Source organism: Ursus arctos, unplaced genomic scaffold (genome assembly GCF_023065955.2).
Source record: "Ursus arctos isolate Adak ecotype North America unplaced genomic scaffold, UrsArc2.0 scaffold_6, whole genome shotgun sequence".
NCBI lineage: Eukaryota > Metazoa > Chordata > Mammalia > Carnivora > Ursidae > Ursus > Ursus arctos.
In genome coordinates, this window is record NW_026623078.1 from 24597497 (window position 1) to 24621688 (window position 24192).

The following is a 24192-nucleotide window of genomic DNA, read 5'->3' on the forward strand; positions in this document are numbered from 1 at the left end:
CAAGTATAGAATTTAACTGTAAAAATGAAAATTAAAAGACAAAAAAAAGTATAAACAGACAGGTGAACAGAACAGAGCAATACGCTATATCCTGAGTGTATTTTGGTCTGTTAGAAGAAACTGAATCCCATAATTGTAAAGAAAGAAAAACTTTTGTATATATACAAAAATAAAATTAAATACAATGAAAGGATAGAATGTAAGTGTAACCATGAAAATTATAAAAGATTTTTAAAAAGAGTTGATAAAAAAATAGGAAAGTGGTTGAACAGTGAAAGAGCAAAAACATCAAAATTGAAAGACTAAAGAATCATGGCAAAAACCCCAAAAGTCCTGTATACTGTTTTCCCCCAGCGCCAGAGATTTATTGTTCTCTGTGATCTGTAAACTTGGTCTTGGCTGGTTGTTCTTGGTGATCTTCTGGGGGAGGGGCCTGTTTCCAAGTGCCTTTGCCCCCGGCGGAAGTGCATCGCCCTTGCCAAGGGTCCAGCTAAGGGAGCTGCTCGGTTTTGCTCTGTGTGGTTTTGTTCCCTGAGGGCTTTCTGCGCAGCTTTAGAGGATGAGAATGGAAATGGCGGCCTCCCAGTCTCCTGTCCCGGAGCCAGAGCTCGCGAGGCCCACTCCTCAGTGTGCCCTCACAGAGAAGCAGTCAGTCACATCTGTCTCCCTGGTCTCCGTCTGCACTCTTGTGCTCACTCAGCCTGGACTGAGTGTTTCTGTCTCAGGCGCGGGACCGCAATTGGAATCTCCAAACCCAGCAGCTCGTCTGGCGCACACTTGCTTACAGGGGAGAAAGTGGGGTCAGTGCTGCCGCTTGCTGGGCCCCTGCTCGAAGTGCAGTCGCCAAACTGGCGGTCCGTGATGTAAGGCAACGCCATGCTGGGAGCCCCCCCCCCCCCCCCCCCCCCCCGGCTTTCTAATTGCAGCCTACTTCCCCACTCCAGGCCTGGGAGCTCTGCCACACCCAGGCGCCCCCGGTCTTTCTTTGACCCTGAGGATCCTGAGACCACTCTGTCCCACCTAGGTTTCTGCCACGTTTCACCACCTGAGCGAGCCCTTCAGGCAGGGCTGTCTCACTGGAGCCGCCTTCTAAAAGTTCAGCTTTTGTGCTTGGCTGCTGTTATGTTTCTGGTGTTGGCTTAGGTAGTCTCCCTCCTCCCTGCGATTTATCTTCGCATATATATAGAGCTTTGGATTCAGTTCTCCGCACCTCCTACCTTGCAGAAAGTGGTCGCTTTTCTATTTGTAGGGTTGCAGCTATTCTTTCCTTAGATCTCCGGTTGAGTTCACAGGTGTTCAGAATGATTTGATAGCTACTAGCTGATATTTAATATGGATATTTAATGAATAACCTAATATAAAACATTTAAATTGAGTGTTTTAACTGTCCTTCCTTACTGCGAATAATATATTTATGGAGATGACGGTGGTGGTGGTGGCAGTGGTGACAGATGTTGAGATGGGGAAGGAAGAACGAAGTAGCACTCACTTTCTTTTTTTTTAATACTTTATTAGAGAGAGCACAAGTGGGGTGGAGGGGCAGGGGGAGAGAGAGAGAGAAGCAGACTCCCTGCTGAGCAGGGAGCCTGACTCGGGGCTGGATCCCAGGACCCTGGGATCGTGACCTGAGCCGAAGGCAGATGCTTAACCGACCCAGCCACCTAGGCTCCCTGAAGTAGCACTTTCTTGAAGAAAACCCAGAAATACTAGCCCTAATCTTGAAATGATTAATAGGATTAGACTTAGTAAAAAATGAGTTGGGGGGCATACCATTCTTCCATCTCTATCTTAGAATGGACTGTTTTTCTCACCACGGAAACCGGTGGATGAGAATAATTGACTGATCTCAGTCCACGTGTACACAGGCAGATGGGTGCAGAAGGTGCTTTGTAACCTAATCTAAGTGGTAGGGAAGTCCATGCTGGGAAAGAGATTGTCGAAACAAGACTAGAAAATTATGAAGACATTCTTTTCACTTTCCCTTTTTTAGTCTTCTACAACATCAGGCACAGAATTTTAGTCCTTGAGGGGAAAATGGTATGGGAATGGAACACTTCAGAGTTGGAATAATCGCAGACGATTACATTTTAAAGCTATTTTTTTTTTTACATTTTCCACCAACAATCTATTTTCTCAAATACTTATTTTCTAGCAAGATAACTTACAGACTATGAAACATGTCTGATCATTTTTGCCAAAAGGACTCATAAACTTTTTAAAGTAGTGTTCTTCAAACTGCAGATTGCAGTCTTTTGGTAGATTTTTAAAATCAATAAAGTGGATAACTACCACACTTTTTTTTTAAGGGAGTTTTTTTTTTTTTAAATAAATGATTTATTTTGGCATCATTTTAAAGAAAAGGTGCAGTCATAGTACGGAGTTTCCATATGCCCCTCACTCAGTTTTCCCAGTCGTTAACATCTTGTGTTACTAGAGTATGACTATCACTAAAAAGCTGATATTGAAACATTACTACTAAGTTCCAGACTTTCTGGAATTTTCTAGTTTTTCCGTTAATGTTCTCTTTCTGTTCCAGAATCTAATCAATATAGGGTACCACACTGCTTTTAGTTGTCATGTCTCCTCTGGTCTGGGCCAGTTTCTTAGTCTTTCCTTTGTTTTCATGACTGTGACAGTCTAGAGGGGTATTGGCCAGGTAGAATCCTGTAGAATATCTCCCAGTCTGGGTTTGTCTGAAGTTTACTCATCATTAGACTGGTGTTAAGGGTTTTTGGAAAGAACAGCACAGGGTGGATGGCCTTCTCATCACGTCATATAATAGGGGTATGTTACATCTACATGACATTCCTGGGGATGGGAACCTTCATCATTTGGTTAAAGTGGAATTTGCCAGGTTTCTCTACTGCAGTTACTATTCTTAGGACATGAATCAGTAAATTTGGCACACTCACAAGAATGGGTAGGAGGTAGGATTAAGCTCCATAGCCTGTAGAGGGGGATATATATATATATATTCTTTTGAATTCTTTTGAATTCTATATATAAATATATGTATAGAATAAATATATATAGAATATATATAAAATATATATAGAATACTTATATATATTTCTATATATAAATATATATATATTTAGAATTCTTTTGTAAGAAAGATTTGTCCCTTCTTGGGGTGCTTGAGTAGTTCAGTTGGTTGAGTGTCAGACTCAATTTCGGCTCAGTCATGGTCTTGGGGTCATGCGATTGAGCCCCATGTTGGGCTCCAAACTCAGTGGGGAGTCTGCTTCTCTCCCTCTCCTTCTGCCCCTCCCCCTGCTCATGCTCTCGCATTCTCTCTTTCTCTCTCTAAAATAAATAGATAAATCTTAAAAAAAAAATTTGTCCCTTCTCTTCCATTTATTTATTCAATTTTGTTTATTTATTTATATCACTTTTGTTTCATGTGTATTTATTTTGTACTTTGGGGTATAATCCATTGTCTATTTTTGGTATTCCAAGAGACACTCCAGGATCCTCTTGTATTTCCTCTACCCCAGCCCTTCTGAAGTCAGCCATTTCTCCAGGAAGCCATGGTTCCTCTTGGAGAATGGTATTTCGAAACCAAGCTCTGGATGCCGGATGTGCTTGCTGGGTGTCTTTGCTTCTGGGCCCTGTTAGTGGACAGAGCTAGATAATTTAATATATGTATGTGTACTAAGTCATAAACATATCTGTCATTGTTCCTGGTCTATCATTTTGTATTCATCTTAAATTTGTACTGATGTTTAGGACTCTAATCCAGTATGTGATAGGATTTTAATGTAGCAGCATAACCTCCAAGCATGTTCTGGCTAAGTAAACACAGAAAATTTTAAGAATACAGAATGGCTAGATAATGAAATGTTAGCCCAAGGTGGTAATTTTCAAGGACTAATTCTCTTTTATTTATCAACTATTTCTAAGTAATTGAGAGGTCAGTATAGTTTTTCTTTATTTACTTTTATGATGTTATAAATTATAAATGTCTTAACTATTGCAGCTTTGCATATTCAAATATGCATGTTTAATTCGGTGTAGCGGGTTATTGCCATTTATTTACTTTGTTTCGTTCATAAATTGAACACGGTACTCTCTTTTGGCAAACCAATATAAGAAAGAGAAACCAGGCAGCTTTTCAGTTTTCTCATTTGCAAGTGATAACAATAATTTCTACTCCGTGAGATTTTAGTGAAGCATAAATACTTGTATATATTTGAAAGTACCTTGTAAATTCTACATGCTAACTTAACTTACTAGAGAATGCATGTTAGATTGCCATCATTTAGCAAGCACTGGTTAAATACATTTACTTTGGTATAATTTTTAATATCTATCAATCAGAGACATCTCAGAGTTGATTCTTTATTCCAGTTTTTTAAATTGTTTCACAAAAAGAATCTCTTCTTCATTAAACTCACATTACTAAGCTCTTACTTTGTGTTAGGCACAAAACAAACACTAGCCAGCTCATATCCAATGAAGATCTAATAACCTAATTCCTAACTTGGCAGCCTATTTAACTTTTAGCAGAAATGGAAACTAGGCAGGAGTCCAGTTTAATGGCCTCCTAGAAGCCTTTTTAGTATTTGTTTTGCATTGTAATGAATCTGTGTTGCATTTCTTATCACCCAAGGTGGCTCACTATTTAGAGGTCTGTGTCAGCCTTGACGGGGGACTTTTGTGGCCCGTGTGACTCCTTATCCTCACCCCGAAAGGAAGCTCCAGGAGAGCAGTGGTATTGCCTTTTGGGATCCAAGCTGTTCCCATCTAGATGCTTAGGGAAGATTTAGTGAACAAAGAAATGAAGGCAGGAGTTGGGCCAAGTCTGACAGCTGTAGCTTAAAGCCTCGTTTTCAGAAATAGAGGGGGCCTGTCTAGTGCTGTGGGAATCACAGGTAGGTCTTTCTTTTCGGGGCGAGAGACACTGTCCCCCATCCCTTTCCTCTTCTTAGTCAGTCCCCCAAAGCCCTAGCAGGAAACTTCCTTATTACTAAGCCCCCTGCCTATTATGTTAACTTCCTAGGTACCACAGGAATAGAGTATTAAATTAACTAAGTAGGTACTGAGTTCCCTGAAAGCGTGTTGTAAAATTAGGGGAGACTGTGGTTAGTACCCATTATATTGGGCGGTGTATTAATACCATATTTCTCTGTATAATTTTTATTTTAGGCTGAGGGAAAGATAACATTTATTGATTACCTAACATATGTCAAGTACAATGCTGGGTACTTTACAGCGTACAACTTCACTTAATTAGAAGGACTAGACGTCATCTGCTTCGTACAGATGATGAAATCCAGGTCAAACTGCCAGTAAATAGCAGAGCTGGTCTTTGAATCTTAGTTTTGCTGACCTCAAAGACTATGGTCTTTCTATTATATGAACATTCTAAGGTAAAGCTATTTATTTTACTCTTCTGATAAAGTACTTTGCCTCAGAATATCTTGAAAGATTACACTGACCTTTACTATATTTTTTAATACAAGAGATTGAAATAACAGATATTAAAGTTTTGTAATATACTGTGATGTCAGATGCCAAATTTCTTGTACAGGGAGTTAAATGTGAATTCCTAATTCTCTTCTCATTGAAACACATTCACCAAAATTTGTCATCCATCTATAGGAAAAGAGACAGGAATCCCATGGATATATTTGACATGGCTCGGCATCGGCTGCAAGCTCCTGTGAGGAGACAGTCACCTAAGGGCTTAGATGCTGCTACTTTTCAGAATATTCATGACTTCAATGAGCTGAAAGATAGAGGTGAGTAGAATGCTGCTCTTTTAGATACAGCCTGTGTTCTACCTATGTTCAAGTATTTATTTGTATCCTTTTTCTAAAGTAAAGTTTCATTTAGGACACCTATTTTAAATAGTGATGAAGAAAACTTCTATATACTTTAGTTCTTCACTTTACCAATCCGGTAGATGAAACTTCTAGTTTGTCTGACTCTTTTCTTTTGGAGAGCATACAGCTGTTAAAGCCTCTCCCGAGTGGATTGCATCAGGTGACTAATGAGAAGAGTGGCACTTGTCATTAATGGATGGGGGACAGGGCAAACTGAGCTTAGGCAAGAGACTGAGAAGGAACAGCCAGAGTGACTGGAGAATGTGGTGTCCTGAAAGCTGAGGGAAGAGAGTGTGTCAAGAAGAAGGGATCGTGTAAGAGGAATATTGCTAAGTGTCCGTTGGATCAGAGGTCACTGGTGACCTCACATCTTTTCTGGTGGAATTAGGGCATCAGAAGCCAATTAACGTTGGAATGAAGATTGAGTAGGAGGCAGAGTGTCGGAGACAGTAAGCATAAGACAACCCCTGGTGGAAGCTTGGCTGGGAAGGGGAGGCGCGGAGGGTCCAGAGCTGGGGGAATGTGTGGGGTGCTAATGTGGAGGGCTGTGACGGGGTAAGACGTGTGTGTGTAGGGTACAGGAGAGAGAGGGAATGATGGGAGTAGGGTCCCTGAGTGACTCAGACAGAGCCGAAGGACGAGAGTTGAGATTTGATATAGTGCTTAGAAGGAGGAAAGCTTAGTAGGGAAATAGGATTACCAGGAGACATAGGGGCTTGGGAGACTGAAAATGTGTAGAAAAACCAAAATGTGGTTTATATGTGATTTTCCTTTTGGACCATTTAATAGAGCAGGTGTTGGAGTCGAGGTGGCAAATTGTTGGATGTGTGATCATATGACCTATACCAGATAAACCAGAATTAAACTTCTTTTCTTTTTACGGTTATAAGTAATATCTATTACTGAAAGTTTTGAAAACACAGATGAGGGGAAAATCACCTTAATCAAACCACCTAAATATAAACATGATTCATATTTCTAGTCTTCTTTCTGAGCCTATTTAAAACAAAAAAGTAAAACAAAAACAAGATATGACCATATTTAATTTTCTCTTTTGTTTTTCATTTAGATTTACAAGTGTCATCAATTACATTTACTGTTGTTTTTTAATGCTATCATATGGATAATTTACTATATGCCAGGCGTTGCATTAAACCAGTGGGTCTCAAAGTTTGGTCAGGGAACCTGTGCAGTCAGAACTGTTTTCGTTATAAACTAAGAAATTATTTGTCTTTTTCACATTTATTCTCACATGTGTGTACAGGTTTTCTGGAGGTTACACAACATGTGATAACTTCATTGTGTATTCTCATGTTTTAAAATTTCTTAGTTTTAATTTCTAATAAGGCTTGTCTGTGAGAGAAAGAGACATAGATAAAAGCTCCTTGGGGTCCTCAAAGAGTATGAAGAGATTGTGAGAACAAAAAAGGTTTTCACCATAAAATCGAGCCATTCGTTTCCCTGTATGATTTCCACAGTGAGTCCTAGTTCATGATATGACTCAGTTTTTGATAGTTTTCATTTTTACAGAGGGGAAACTGAGTCTGGAAGTTACCAAGTCAGGGTCCATCCAATCCAAGTTCATGTGTCCAGAGTGTCTTCTGTTAACTTTGCTCTCAACCATTTTCTAATTCTTAGATACTCAACACGGTTCCCATGTTTTTTATTATATTGTACTATGACTTTATTTTGGTAGTTGTGATAATTTCTGATCATAAAGCTTTTTACATATCGAGGATCATTTCTTTAAATTATATTCCAACAGTATAATTAGTAGATCAAAGGGAATAATAGTTTCAAGGCTTTTTAAATGTGTGATCTATATTTTTGTTCTCAAGATTTAAAAATTAAATTTTAGCATTTTCATTCTGATCACTTGATACTCTTGAACTTGTGGCATAGATGAATTCTTAGATTGTCATTTCCTCCACTAATGACATCTCTCCTAAAGTTCCACCCAGTCTGCATTTATCTTGCTTTTTGTATATTTGCAAGGGTTAAAATATTAATTGGCCAATAACATTATGTTTTCATTTTTTCAATATATTTTAGGGATTGGCTGTGATCACAGTGTCTGATGGCTGCTTGAGTTGTAGCCCTGTGACTAACTGCTTGGCTATATCTGTACATAGTTGCCCAGCTGTGTGCTCTGGGGGGCATTTTGGGGAGTGGGGAGGTACGGATAGAGAATGCATAATACTACTGCTTGTCCTGAGGGGGGGTTCCTTTTAATGTTGATAAGTTTGTGTAAGGGCATTTACTTAAGGAATATTAATTTTGTGTTCTTGAGTTTTATAATTTTAATATCTTTTGACTTTGGTGATATTTTATTATTTTAATTGTTCCTTGATTTTGAAATTAAGTTACTCATATGTTATAGTAAAGTTTTATAGTCTCCTTTGGAAACAAGATTGAACTTAGCTCGTGCACACACGTGCTTGCGCTCTCTCTCTCTCTATATATATATATTAAATATTTTATTTATTTAACAGAGAGAGAGTGAGAACACAAGCAGGGGGCGTGGCAGAGGGAGAGAGAGAAACAGACTCCCAGCCGAGCAGGGAACCCGATGTAGGCCTTGATCCCAGGACCCCGGGATCGTGACCTGAGCTGAAGGCAGCTGCTCAACCGACTGAGCCACCCGGGCGCCCCTAGCTGTATATTTTTTGTATTAGATTCAGAAACACGAGTTGATCTGAAATTTATGTACCCGGATCCTCCAAGAGATCACCACACCTTAGAGATTCAGCAGCAAGCCCTGCTAAGAGAGCAGCAGAAGAAACTGAATAGAATGAAGATGCAGGAAGGTGCTGAAGGTAAGAAATAATCATTCCTATCTCAAATAGTATCAGTGGGTTGTTGTTTATTGTTGGCTTTTTTTCTCCTGGTATGGATTTCCCTCCACTGGCAGCTCCATGCTCACATGGCCATTTTGGCAGATAGTCCTAGAAAAGGACAGGTTCCTGGGAGGGCTCTGGTGGGCGGTGGCTGAGGTTCGTTATGCATGAGGGGGGGCCCAGGGAGGATTGAGTACCTCGGGTAGGCCAGGTGACATCAGCAGGAAGTAGGAACCAAGGGAAGGCGTGCTGGGCAAACACACCAGTGCCCTATGGGGCATTTCTTTGCCATGTGTGTCTGACAGGGTTTGGTACGGTGTAAAATCTGTTCGGTGAGACTGGGCTATGAGTGTGTGTTTGTACGATCAGCCGGTCGCAGGTACTTACTGAGTGCGTGTGGTGAGCACCAGTACTGCCCCGCATCCGGGGGATGTGGTGATGGATGAAGTACGCTACTGCTGTCAAGGAGCTTACGCTTTGTTGGAGGAGTTAAAGCTAAATAAGCATAAGTGTGCTGAATGCGGCAGAAGAGAAATCTAGGGAGTATGGGACTGGGGGTTAGGGAGCACCTGATGGCCGAGTGGGGGTATCTGCCTCACAGAGCAGAGCATCTGTGGGCCCCGTTGGCCCAGTGTCCTGCACGACCCTCACATATTTCACCAGCTTTGCCAGCCTGTAGGCCACTGAGGGTGGCCACAGAAAAGGAGTCCTAAAACACAACAGTCCGGTAATAAGAATGAGAAGAGATTCTCATTCTCAGGTCTGCAGGATCTGAGGAACCTTTTTTGACCATGAAACATTATCACAGGAGTAAGTTGTGTACCATTTCAGGCCCAGGTCAAGACTTTGATAAAGATTGATACAGGGAGTCTTTTCTCCATCTTGTACAGAACTTTTCACAATGGTCTCATAGATCACCCTCTGACAGCAGAGTAACCCAAATTCTGTGATAAATAGTAGGCACGTCATCAGAGAAGCTAGTACATTCTTCAACCTTTATAAGCATTTTGGTGGAATTCTTCCTTAGGAGACCCAGCTGATGATGTGATCTGGTATGGTCTTGGCATATTAGGCTGATTAACCCAAAAGTAGTCCCAGGTGGGTGGATGCAGATGCATTTTGGCACCGAGGGTAACCATCTCCACAGCAGCCACCAGCCAGTTTCCAGTAAACACTATGATGACTGAATTCATAAGAATGTGGTTTAACTATAAAACAATCACAAACGTGGTATAAAATATTCTAAGAAGGAATACAGGCTGTCATTCACTGTTAGCCTATTTATTCCCAAAGGCAGTCTCTAAAGGACAAAATGCACTTCTCAGAGGAACACATAGGAACACTGGTCAAATCAAAGAGGGGTCTTTGGGATACTTGTTCCAGAATCTCTGTGGAACCAGGTGCCTGAAGCTGAACTAATTCCATGTGAGGAGCCTGTGTTTAACTCCACTCAGCAATTTTTTGCCCAGATTGTAGAAATACGAGTGAAGCTGGTGAAGAGTCCTACATTATTTTCTTTTTCTGCAGACATCAGTTTTAAGCTCACAATGATTCTTACTTTTTTATTCAACTAGAATGGATGCTGAGTTAGTTATATTTATTAATATCTTAACATTCTAAAATGTGATATTTGAAAAAGAATTTATAATAGAGAGCTAGTCACAAAAGATATTCTAAAAGTTTTTATTTTTAAATGTTTTTTTCTCCATTAACGGCAGTGAACCTGGATGCCATCCCAAGTGCTAAAGTACAGGACCGCAGAATGGTAAGGAACCAGTTACAATTTTTCAAGCTAGTTTTTGGGGGATAAAAGATTTTTAGGAATATGGTAAGTGAGTAATCCAGTTTTGAATGTTGAATTAAGAAAGAATTTAAATCTTGTCTCAGCCATGTCGTGGGTAGGTAGAGCTATATTAGTGGAATGTGTAGAGAGAAAGCATATTGTTAGAGGAAGTATATTGTGATTACAGGACTTGAGAGGCTGTTCAGGTTGGTCTGTTTTTAGCTGCGTGACTTCAGGCAAAGTATTTAATCTTTCTGTGCCTTAGCTTTCTTATCTGCAAAATGGGATAATATTACTTACCTCTGAGGGTGGCTATAAGAATTATTTGCAAGGCACTTAGGGATAGGCCTAGCACATAATTTCTGTATAAATGTTTATTGAATAAAAAATAGCTCGGGTTGTTGTGGGGATTAAGTGAGATAATATATTAGCACGGGGCCTGGTCCATGAGTGCCTTGTGTTTGCTTTCAACATCATTAGCAGCAGAAGTAGGAGTTTATAATATAAGTAGTGGTGAGGCCTGTAAGAAAGTAAGCAAGGTAAGGGCGTCACTCTTATCCTGAGGAGGTGACATCAGTGCCAAGGCTGAATAAAGGGAAGACGTGAGCCACTTTCATGCAACCAATAAGTATTGAATACTTTGGACCGGGTACAATCCTAGGTGCTGGGGTTACTGGAGTGAGCAAAAGGGACAAAAATCCCTGCCCTCTAAGGGCTTACTTTCTGGTAAGAGGGAGAGACAATAAACAAATTTAAAAAAACATATAATATGTTAAATCATGGGGCTCGGGGGGAAATGATAGCTTGGAAAGGGAATACTGGGTATCCTGGGGTGACAGGGTTTACAATGTGAAATACAATGGGCATGGAAGGCCTCACCGAGTAGGTAACATTTAAGGGCATCAGGGAGGTGGCCATGTGAATTATCAGGGGACACAGCTGGAGGAAGAAACTTCTAGGCGGCAGCCCTGGGCAGGAGTAGGCTTGGTGTACACAGGGAGCCAACTGGGGAGGCTGGAGAGCCACAAGCAGGGGGTTGGGAGCAGATGGGGTAGAGAGGTGACGGGCTGGACTGTGGAGCCTCTGAGCCCATCACAGAGTTTTGCCTTTTACTGTGAATGTGTTGAGAAGCTTCTAAAGTTTTGCAGCAGAGTAGTGACAGGGCTACTGCTATAATCTAGGTAAAACATAAGGTGATTAGGCCCCAGGCAGGAACAGTGGAAGTGGTCTGAAGTGGCTGGATTTATTTTGAAAGGAGACCTGATAGTATTTCGACGTATTGGCTGTGGGATATGAGGAGTCAAAGGTGGACTTCAAGGGTTTTGGTTGGGAGTTGCTGTTGACAGCGGTGGTAAAGCAGGAGAAACACATTTGGGGGTGGGGAAGATTAGGAACTTAGTTTTAATCATGGTAAGTTTTGAGATGCCTGTTAGACAAACAGTTAGAACTGGCAAGTAGCAGACAGATGAGTTCAGGGGAAAAGATTGACGTTGGAAATAAATAATTTTCATACACACGAATGATAGTAACAGTATTATTGCATTTTCAGATTATAAAGGTAAGGCTCGGCTTGGCTGTTTCAGTAGCCCAGGGTTACCAGTCGGTAGCTGATGGTGCTTCATTTGAAGTGATAATGATGTTGTTAATAGCTACCATTTACAGAGTGACCACTCTGTGCCAGGTACTTGGTGTTTCTTTCTCTCAAGTACACAACAAGGTCTGCTTTCCCTATATGACATAAGAGGAAACTGTGGGCCTGTGATCACGCAGTCTGTAAGCTGCAAAGCCCAGACTTGAAATCAAGCTAGTCCGGAGAGCTCGTCCTCGTCCCCATACCACACCTATTCCTGCACTCTCTGCCGGTCAGTAGGTTTCTCTGTATGTGGCAGCCACATTTCCTAGGGAAAAGATACTGAAATTTAACAGCTGGGATTTTGGTTAAAATCCTGGATTAGTAACACCGTATTTTCCTGAGTAGAAACTCAGCATAAGCCAACGGCTTATCATGGCTGTTACCAAAAAGCTAATAAATTTGGGGCTCTTCATCTTCCTAGAAACTGGATTGTATAAAAAACACAAATGAAAGTGGGGCAGGTTGACATGGAGAAGATAGAGTTTACATGGACTTGGATTACTTTTCATTATGTGAAGGACTCTGATGAGGAAGAGAGGTTGGGCAGTATGCAGTGCTGGGAACACCTGGGTCAGACCATTGGGTATATATTAGATGTTGTTCATGCTAAAAAGCAAAAGTAGAATCAATAGGGGTTAAATTAAAAAGGAAAGTTAAATGCAATATATGGAAGAATTCAGTGAAAGGGAAGAACTTTCGGATAATGCTATGTATTAGTGGAATGTATTTAGAAATTAATGGATAGCTCTTCAGGGGATTGTTCTAGCACATCCTAGATATCTGGTGGGGGAAGTGGTGGTAGGTGACTTTAGGCTCCTTCCAACGTATAAGGTGATATTACTCTCTATGTGTAAATCTGTTAACCCCTTATTTGAGAGCTCATTATAAGCGCAATCCTAGTGTTATTTCTACCCTTACTCTTGTGTTCCCTCTGTATCTGTGCTATACCTTTGTGACAGCTGCTTTCACATAGGGCTGTCATTGTCTGAGGGCATGCCCCTTTTTCTCCCCCATGAAACTCTTACTCATCTTTGTTCCTGGCATGGAAGAAATAATAGTAAGTGCACTCTACAGATTTATTGAAAGAATGAATGAATCTTGGCAATGGTTTAAAGACTTTTGTTTTTTATTTATTTTTTTTCCAAGATTTTATTTATTTGTCAGAGAGAGAACAAGTAGGAGGAGCGGCAGGCAGAGGGAAGAAGCAGGCTCCCCACTGAGCAGGGAGCCCGATGTGGGACTCGATCCCGGGACCCTGGAATCATGACCTGAGCCGAAGGCAGACGCTTAACTGACTGAGCCACCCAGAAGTCCCAGTTTAAAGACTTTTAATGTTTAATTGGGTTCATTGCTTCATACTCTGTTTTCATCAGCAGTATTGTGACCCTTAATAAAACGGGTCTTTCCTATATTTTTTGGGCGTTGGAATTTGGTGTAGGAGGCAAGCAGCCAGTCCTACCTCTCCTGGAATCCATTTTTGCTCATTTTGGAGACAATGTGGAGACTTGTGCCTCTTGGTACAAATTTGTTGTTTTTCCATATAGGACTAATAAAAATCATTAATCTATGTTGTTTCTTTTAGCCCAGAGAGGACTCTGATGATTTCTTGAAAACTTCATTATTGGAATCTGATAGTGCTTTCATTGGTGAGTATATTTATTTTACCAATCTAGTTATTTAAATATTAAGCATTATTTATATTTCTTTTAAGTATTTTTTTCCATACTTAACAAAATTAGTACTTCACTCTTTGTTTTGCAAGGTGGTAGAAAGGGAATATTCTATTTTACTAAATAATCATCAAATATGACTTATTTCTGATTTTGAAAACTTTATAACTAAAATGAACTTTGGAAGTCATAGGAATGGTTCACACAAAAACCTGTACATAAATTTTCATAACAGCTTTACTTCTAATAGCCAAAAACTGGAATCAGCCCAGATATCCTTCAACGGGAGAACAGTTAAACTGTAGTACCCCCACACCATGGAATACTGCTAAGAGATCAGTGGGTCAGGATCAAGGGTATTTTATCAGTATCAGTATCCTGGGTGTGAAACTCTTGCTCTTCTTTCGTAAAACATTACCACAGGGGCGACCCGGGCAGAGTGTGCAAAGGACCTCTAAGATTTCTTAAAACTGCATGTGAATCTTTCAATTTTAAAAGGTCATAAGAATATTCTTAGTCTTAAGAAAAAATATATCTCCCGGTACCTTTACATATCTTCTTAACTACTGTAATATACACTTAATTATGTACTCTGATCATAAGCATTTCTGCTGTTTTAGGGGCATCAGGGAATTATCTCTCCTCCATATTAGTTGTATTTCATAAGATGAAAATTCCAAACTAGCCTATAATTTTTTTTTTTAAACGAGTTTTTCTTTTCCAGGATGTCATATTGTGGAGAGTAAAGATAGAGAAACCAGGAGGACATAGGTATAGGGAGGTAGTCTATGGAGGCATCAGGGAAATGTGACCTGTTCCTGCTAACAGTTAAGCCAGTTTGGGGCACTCAGGGTGGTGTCTTGGACTATTTCATTATACTAGACCAAAGATACAGCAACCTTTCTGATATCCCACAAATATCCCATAGTCATGACTGTTAGCACTGTTCTAATGAATGTGGGTAAGGCTTTTGTGTGTGTGATAACCTAGGTGAGAAAGTTCTGAGTATCTAAATTTATAGCACATTGACTATAGTTAACAGTACTATACTGTATACATGAAAGTTGCTATGAGCATAGAGTTTTAATGTCCTCACCGAAAACAACAAAATGGTAATTCTGTGAAGGAGGCGAAGGATGTGTTTTAACTAGCCTTATTGTCAAAAACGTTTTGCAATATGTGATTGACCTGTGAGCAACATGGGTTTGAACTGTGTGGATCTAATTAGAAGTGGATTTTTTTCCAGTAAATACAGTGTAGTAAATGTATTTTCTCAGTAACATTTTCCCTTGCTTCCTTTATTGTAAGAATATATGTATAATATCTATGTAACATATACAGTATGTGTTAATCGACTGTTTATCAGTAAGGGTTCCGATCAAGTAAAGTTTTTGAGGAATCAAAAAGTATATGCAGATTTTTGAGTGTGCAGGGGCCCTGCATTGTTCAAGGGTCAGCTATATACGTGGTCTCAGATCATCACATGTACACCTTAAACTTACACAATGTTTTATGTCTGTAACAAATTAAGCTGGAAAAAACACGAATGAACTATAGACATTAAAGAAAGAAATTCATCAATAATAAGTTTCTAAAACAGAAAGCACCAGGTCCAGATAGCTTCCCTGGTGGATTCTGCCAAACATTTAGGGAAGAATTCTATCAATTCTCTACAACCTCTTCCAAAAAATGGAAGCAGGAGGACACATTCTGTGTGTCCAGCATTACCCTAATACCAAAACCAAAGAAGAACACAAGAAAACTACATACCAATACCGCTCCTGAACATAGATGCAAAAATTCTCAGCAAAATATTAGCAAATTGAATTCAACGACATGTGAAGAGAAATGTTACAACCAAGTGGGATTTATCTCAGGTATGCAAAGCTGGTTTACATTCAGTTAATAAAATTAATCAAAAATGTAATCATCGTTATCAACAGGCTAAAGAAGAAAAATCACATGATCATTATAAGTAGATGCAGAAAGGCACTGAGCAAAATCCAACACCCACCTACTCATGATAACTCTCAGCAAATAGGACTGTAAAGGAGCATCCTCAGCTTGATAGAGAACATCTACAAAACCCCTGCAGCCCACATCATATTTAATGATGAGCAGACAGAAACTTTCCTATAAAGACCAGGAACAAGGCAAAGATGTCTCTTCTCACCACTGCTCAACATTATTATGGAAGTACTAGCTGATGTGCTAAGTCAAGAAAAGGAGGTATACAGATTGGGAAGGGAGAAATAATACTGTCTTTGTGCACAGATGACGTGATTGTAGGAAATCTGATCAATAAAAGAAACCCTGGTACTAATAATAAGTGGTTACAGTACAGTTGCAGGATACCAGATTAAAACACAAAAGTCAGAGCTGTGCCCAGGGACCACAAGACCAAGAGCCAGGAAATCGGCAGAGAGGCTGATACCAAAATCCAAAGAATTGACAAGAGGTCATAAATATAGGGAAGACGGAGAGGAGTTAAGATGGCGGAGGAGTAGGAGACACCTTTTTCAGCCGGTCCCCGGAGTGGAGCTGGATAGGTACCAGACCAGCCTAAACAACCACGGAACCAGCCTGAGACGCAGGAAGACGCATCTGGATCTCTACAAGTGAACATCTCCAGCGCTGAGTATTGAGGTACGAAGCGGGGAGCCATGAAACCGTGCACAGATATCGGAAGATAAACGGAAGGGGGAGGGAGCCGCCGCGTTCGGGCGCCAGGAAGCGGTAGCCACTTGCACGGGAGAACGGGCGGGGCTCGCGGACGGCACCCACAAAACAGCAGACTGAGACCGTGAGCCGGGTGCGCATGCCACCAGGCATCTCGCGGAACACCGGAATCCCGGTGCGCTCACTGGATCTAGACTGAGACCGGGAGATCCGGGAGCGCGCGCGGGGCGGCTGGCGGCGTTAGAAACACAAAGGACAGAGACGCGCCGGCCCTGGAAGTGAGGGCTGGGACGCCGGGTGTGGGGCGCACATCCCGGGACGCTGCAGGGTTGAGCAGCACCAACAGTAACAGAGTTAAAGTGGCCAGAACATTAGTAGAGAACGGGCCGCAATCCCTCTGTTCTGTGAAAGAGGCTGAAATTCCGCCGCTGCTGCCCTGACTCTCAGAAGAGGCACAGCAAACCGCCAGGGAAAGCCGCCAGAGAACAAAAGCCTGGAAATACCGGCTCAGAGAGTGCCCATCCCCATCCCCCCTCGCAGGGGATGCGGAGACTCTACCCAAACATGGCTGCCTGAGTATCGGCGCGGCAGGCCCCTCCCCCAGAACACAGAAGGCAGGCTGAAAAATCAAGAAGCCCACAACCCGAGGCGCCTGGGTGGCGCAGTCATTGAGCGCCTGCCTTCGGCTTAGGGCGTGATCCCGGCGTTCCGGAAAGGAGTCCCTCATCAGGCTCCTCCGCTGGGAGCCTGCTTCTTCCTCTCCCACTCCCCTGCTTCTGTTCCCTCTCTCGCTGGTTGGCTGCCACATAAATAAATAAAATCTTTAAAGAAGAAGCCCACATCCCTAAGGTCCCTATAAAACAAGGGGCACGGCCTGGGACCCAGTCAATAATTTGGGCTCTGGACAACCCCACAACCTCTCCTCATCAGAATGACAAGAAGGAGAAACCCCCCCCCCCCCAGCAAAGAAAAGACAGTCTGTGGCCTCTGCCACAGAAATAATGGATATGGATGTAACCAAAGTATCAGAAATGGAATTCAGAGTAACGATGGTCAAAATGATGAGTAGCATTGAAAAAACTATTAACGAAAAGGTTACCGAGAATATAGAATCCCTAAGGACAGAAATGAGAGCGAATCTGACAGAAATTAAAAATTCTATGAGCCAAATGCAGGCAAAACTAGAGGCTCTGATGGCCAGGGTCACAGAAGCAGAGGAACGGGTTAGTGAATTGGAGGATGGGTTAATAGGGGAAAAAATGAAAATAGAAGATGGTCTTAAAAAAATCCACGCCCACGAATGTAGGTTACGGGAGATTACTGACTCAATGAAACGATCCAATGTTAGAATCATCGGCATCCCCGAGGGGGTGGAGAAAAACAGAGGTCTAGAAGAGATATTTGAACAAATTGTAGCTGAAAACTTCCCTAATCTAGCAAGGGAAACAAACATTCGTGTCCAAGAGGCAGAGAGGACCCCTCCCAAGCTCAACCACAACAAACCTACGCCACGTCACGTCATAGTGCAATTCGCAAATATTAGATCCAAGGATACAGTACTGAAAGCGGCCAGGGCAAAGAAATTTCTCACGTACCAAGGCAAAGGCATCAGAATTACGTCAGACCTGTCTACACAGACCTGGAATGAGAGAAAGGGTTGGGGGAGCATTTTTAAAGCTCTTTCAGAGAAAAACATGCAGCCAAGGATCCTTTATCCAGCAAGGCTGTCATTCAGAATTGATGGAGAAATAAAGACATTTCAGAATCGCCAGTCACTAACCAATTTCGTAACCATGAAACCAGCCCTACAGGAGATATTACGGGGAGTTCTATAAAAGTAGAAAGGCCCCAAGAGTGATACAGAACAGAAAGTCACAGCCAATACAAACAAAGACTTTACTGACAACATGGCATCATTAAAAGCATATCTCTCAGTACTCAGTCTTAATATTAATGGCTTAAATTCTTCCTTAAATGCCACAGGGTTGCAGATTGGATAAAAAGAAATGACCCATCCATTTGCTGTCTACAAGAGACTCATTTCGAACCCAAAGGTGCATTCAGACTGAGAGTAAGGGGATGGAGTACCATCTTTCACGCAAATGGACCTCAAAAGAAAGCTGGGGTAGCAATTCTCATATCAGATAAATTGGATTTTAAACTGCAGACTATAGTTAGAGACGCAGAAGGGCACTATATTATTCTTAAAGGAAGTATTCAACAAGTGGATATGACAATTATAAATATATATGCCCCCAACAGGGGAGCAGCAAGATACACAAGCCAACTCTTAACCAGAATAAAGAGACATATAAATAAAAATACATTAATAGTAGGGGACCTCAACACTCCACTATCAGAAATAGAACACCCTGGCAAAAACTAAGCAAAGAATCAAAGGCTTTGAATGCCATACTCGACGAGTTGGACCTCTTAGATATATATAGAACACTACACCCCAGAACCAAAGAATACTCATTCTATTCTAATGCCCATGGAACATTCTCAAGAATAGACCATGTTCTGGGACACAAAAGAGGTCTCAACCAATACCAAAAGATTGAAATTATCCGCTGCATATTCTCAGACCACAACGCTCTGAAATTGGAACACAAGCACAAGGAAAAATTTGGAAGAAACTCAAACACTTGGAGACTAAGAACCATCCTGCTCAGGAATGACTCGATAAACCAGGAAATCAAAAATCAAATTAAACAGTTTATGGAGACCAATGAGAATAAAAATACAGCAGTCCAAAACCTATGGGATACTGCAAAGGCAGTCCTAAGGGGGACTTAGCCATCCAAGCCTCACTCAAAATAATAGCCATCCAAGCCTCACTCAAAAGAATAGAAAAATCTAAAATGCAGTTTTTATATTCTCACCTCAAGAAGCTGGAACAGCAACAGAGGGACAGGCCTAATCCACGCACGAGGAAGCAGTTGACCAAAATTAGAGCTGAAATCAATCAAGCAGAAACCAGAAGTACAGTAGAGCAGATCAACAGGACTAGAAGCTGGTTCTTTGAGAGAATCAATAAAATTAACAGACCACTGGCAACACTTATCCAAAAGAAAAGAGAAAGGACTCAGATTATTACAATTATGAATGAAAAAGGAGAGGTCACGACAAACACCATTGAAATTAGAAGGATTATTAGAAATTTTTATCAACAGCTGTATGCCAATAAACTAAGCAATCTAGAAGAGATGAAATACTTCCTGGAATCCTATAAACTACCAAGATTGAAACCGGAAGAAACTGATTTCTTAAACAGGCCAATTAATTATGAAGAAGTTGAGTCAGTGATAAACAACCCTCCAAATAACAAAACTCCAGGCCTGGATGGTTTTCCTGGGGAATTCTACCAAACATTCAAAGAAGAAATAATACCTATTCTCCTAAAGCTATTTCAAAAAATAGAAACAGAAGGAAAGCTACCAAACTCATTCTATGAGGCCAATATTACCTTGACCCCCAAACCAGGCAAAGACCCCCTCAAAAAGGAGAATTACAGACCGATCTCCCTCATGAATATGGACGCCAAAATCCTCAACAAGATACTTGCTAATAGAATCCAACAGTACATTAAAAGGATTATCCATCACGATCAAGTGGGATTCATACCTGGGATGCAAGCATGGTTCAATATTCGCAAATCAATCAGCGTGATACATCGTATCAACAAGAAAAGACTCAGGAACCATATGATCCTCTCAATCGATGCCGAAAAAGCATTTGACAAAATACAGCATCCTTTCCTGATTAAAACCCTTCAGAGTGTTGGAATAGAAGGTACATTTCTCAATCTCATAAAAGCCATCTATGAAAAGCCTACTGCAAATATTATTCTCAATGGGGAAAAGCTGGAAGCCTTTCCCTTAAGATCAGGAACTCGACAAGGATGCCCACTCTCGCCACTATTATTCAACATAGTACTAGAAGTCCTTGCAACAGCAATCAGACGACAAAAAGGGATCAAAGGTATTCAAATCGGCAAAGAAGAAGTCAAAATATCTCTCTTCGCAGTTGACATGATACTCTATATGGAAAACCCAAAAGAAGCCACTCCCAAACTATTAGAAGTTATAGAGCAATTCAGTAACGTGGCGGGATACAAAATCAATGCTCAGAAATCAGTTGCATTTCTGTACACAAATAACGAGACCAAAGAAAGAGAAATTAGGGAATCCATCTCATTTACAATAGCACCAAAAACCATACGTTACCTTGGAATTAACCAGAGACGTAAAGGACCTATATTCTAGAAACTATAAATCATCCTTGAAAGACATTGAAGAAGATATAAAAAGATGGAAAGATATTCCATGCTCATGGATCGGAGGAATTAACAGTTGAAATGTCCATGCTACCCAGAGCAATCTACACTTTCAATGCTATCCCGATCAAAATACCGAGGACATTTTTCAAAGAACTGGAACAAACAGCCCTTAAATTTGTATGGAAACAGAAAAGGGCCCGAATCTCCAAGGAACTGTTGAAAAGGAAAATCAAAGCTGGGGGCATCACAATGCCGGATTTCGAGCTGTACTACAAAGCTGTGATCACAAAGACAGCATGGTACTGGCACAAAAACAGACACATAGACCAATGGAACAGAATAGAGAGCCCAGAAATGGACCCTCGGCTCTTTGGACAACTAATATTTGATAAAGCAGGAAAAAACATCCGGTGGGAAAAAGTCTCTTCAATAAATGGTGCTGGGAAAATTGGACAGCTACATGCAAAAGAATGAAACTTGACCACTCTCTCACACCATACACAAAAATAAACTCCAAATGGATGAAAGACCTCGATGTGAGACAGGAATCCATCAAAATTCTAGAGGAGAACATAGGCAACAACCTCTACGACATCGGCCAAAGCAACCTTTTTCATAACACATCCCCAAAGAAAGAGAAACAAAAGATAAAATGAACTTGACTTCCCTGAAGATCAGGGCTGGCATTGGAGCCTTCCGTTATTTTCCTCGCGGGCGGTTCTCCATCTTCCTGTGATGCTCTGGAGATGGGATTTTCATCAGTCAGCAGGGAAGGGCTATTAGGCGGGCTTTCCCCAATTCCCTTCAGCAGTTGGGCAGCGTCTTTCACTGAGAAATAGCTGTGAGTTTTGTTCAGGACCTCCAGAGCGAGAATCTGTAGTGGGAGAGGACTGGCCTTCTGCACAGGGGATGCGACAGCTTCACAGGCTTGTGTCTCTGCACCTGTCTCCTGCAGGCCTTTCTCAGAGACTTCACCCTGGGCACACTGCCCCCTTCGTCTTCTTAAGCTGCGTCCGCTCTTTACTAGGACTTTCACCACTGCAGTGCACACCAGGATCTCCCAGCGAAACTCAGAGACTCGTGGCATGTGTGGCACACTTTCGTGTATCACCAACAGGGCAGCCCACAGCTGCTCTAGAACTGGCTGGAGAGACATTTCCATGGCCACCAGCTGGCTCCAAAGGGCCTCGTGGCTCTGTCTCCAATCACCAGTGTCTTGTGGGCCACAAATAAGTGCTTGGAACCCCAAGGAGGGTTCCGTCTCCAACACACACCAGTGCCTGGCCAGAGGGGCTGACATCAGTTGGGGTGGGGGAGGGGCACCTGAGTTCTAGCAGACCCTCCTCTTCCTTTGCTCATTGCATGGACAGAAAAAGAAACTACTTACACAGTGCATGGGGGGAATAGATGCACAGCCTGGAGCTGGGGCCTCTGTCAGCCCACCTGGTCCTATAGCACACCTAGAGGGTGATAGCAGGGCCATGCCATTTTCCTCTGCATGGGTGTTAGGCACAGGGGGACCCGTCCCTGGCTGAGCCTCATCCCCCCCCCTCACCCCCACCATTCACAGAAGCCTGGTCCCAGAGATCTCCTCCCTCTGAAGCTTCCTCTGTCTTTGTCTTTTATTGGTGTGGGAGGGGTGGGGTGCAAGCGCACCACACTGAAGGGTGTCCCCAGAGATACCAACCAAGAGAGTAGACTTTCAGTTGTAACAACACACAAGAAAAAAAAAAAAAAAAGGACTGGCAGGGTCTGATATTTTCATGGATGTCCGCTGGAGCCTGTTTTCCACATTAAATCCATGTCTTCCAGGAAGCAGGTGTATCTCGGTGGAGGTGGCCTGTATCATTTTCCTTTGCCCCGAAGAAAGTTTTTTATAGTTTGCATGGCAGGGGTGTCAGCAACAAATTCCACAATTTTTGATCTGTGATTGTCGTCATTTCTCTTTAACTTTGGAAGGATAACTTCAGAGGCGACAGATTCTTAATTTGGTGGCTTTTTTATTCCACTCCACTCCTTGGTTGTACGGTTTCTAAAGGGAAGTTTCTTTGTAGTCTCATCTGTATTTCTGTGTATGTCAGGTGGTTTTTCCCAGTGGATCCTTTTTCCCTTTTTGTTGTTTCCTTCATTTCCTGCAGTTTTTGATATGCCTATGTATAGATTTTATGCTTCACTTGATTTACTAATTTAAGTAATCTCTATACCCAACGTGGGGCTAGAACTCATGACTCCCAGATCAAGAGCCGCACGCTCTTCTGACTGAGCCAGCCAGATGCCCCTATGTACAGATTTTTTGGTATTTATCATGCTTGGTGTGCTCTGAACCTCCTGCATCTACCGTTTAGTGTCCTCCTTTTTTTTTTTTTTTTAATTCATAGACATTATTTCCTCCAATCACATTGTTACATGAAGTTTTTTATTTTAGCAATTTTTCATTCTGTCCTAGAATTCCCAACTCTCACATTGCAGATCTGTTTTGGTATGCTGTCTTCTTTATCCACTAGAAACCTTAGCATATTAATTATCTTTGTTTAATATCCTAGTCTCATAATTCCAACATCTACACCATGTCTGAAACTGGTCCTCATGTTTGCTGTGTCTCTGAAAACTGTTTTTTACCCTCTTAGCATGCCTTATAATTTTTAGTTGTGAGCCAGACATGATCATGCTGTGCCGGGTACAGGGCACTACCTTCAGTGACAGGCCTATCCCGGGTGGTGGGTGTGTGGCAGGGGCATCCTTAGTCCAATTAGTCTGTCTCCAGTGCCCCTGAGCCCCAAGGTTGTGACCTCCTGCGTGCGCCCAGTCCTTCCCCTCAGGCAGGAGAGGAGAACTTGCTGGGGCTTGGGGGGGGGGGTTCCGCAGCGTGGGGTGTTCCTCTTTCCCAGGTCAGTTATGTTCTGGTAAAATCCCAGTAGATTAGGCTCAGGTTTAACTAGTTTCCCCTGAGGGCAGGCCTTGTTAAGAAGAACACGGTACTCTGGTGAATTTCAGAACTGTTGCTTTTTCTTTTCTTGCTCAAAGCATACCCTTATGATCTGATTTGTCTCAGCTCTTCACTGAGAGAACCTGGTAAGGCTCCTGGAGTAAACTCACAAAGATGTGACCACTCCCACCCCACCCCCACACCCTCCCCACCCTTGTGACTGAATTCGCCCAGCAATTTGGTGTTTTTACGTAACCAATGTACAGAGAATCGTTTGAAAATCAACAAGGATATGAACTTAACACCACCATGAACCAACAGGACCTAAACCACATTTATAAATCACTCTGCCCAACAACAGCACAATGCACATTATTTTCAAGGGCCTATGTTCTGTATATTCTGGGCCAAAAAACAGACCTCAGCAAATGAATGAATGAATGAATGAATGAATGAATGAATGAATGAATAAGAAAGAGAGAGAGAGAAAGGAAAGAAAAAAGAGAGAAAGGAAGAAAACAATAGAAAAGAAGAGAAAAGAAAAAATCCCACAG

General features: G+C 41.8%; 1 protein-coding gene across 7 annotated transcripts in view; it reads left to right on the forward strand.

Annotated features, from left to right (window-relative positions):
- Positions 1-24192, forward strand: part of CSPP1 (centrosome and spindle pole associated protein 1) — a 332365-nt gene that overhangs the window by 126113 nt on the left and 182060 nt on the right. For all 7 annotated transcript variants that reach the window (XM_057308135.1, XM_057308136.1, XM_057308139.1 and 4 more), the window contains 4 exons: positions 5605-5744; positions 8504-8644; positions 10384-10430; positions 13664-13727. In XM_057308135.1, the coding sequence (XP_057164118.1) occupies positions 5605-5744; positions 8504-8644; positions 10384-10430; positions 13664-13727 (392 nt within the window). The remainder of the gene's footprint in view (positions 1-5604; positions 5745-8503; positions 8645-10383; positions 10431-13663; positions 13728-24192) is intronic.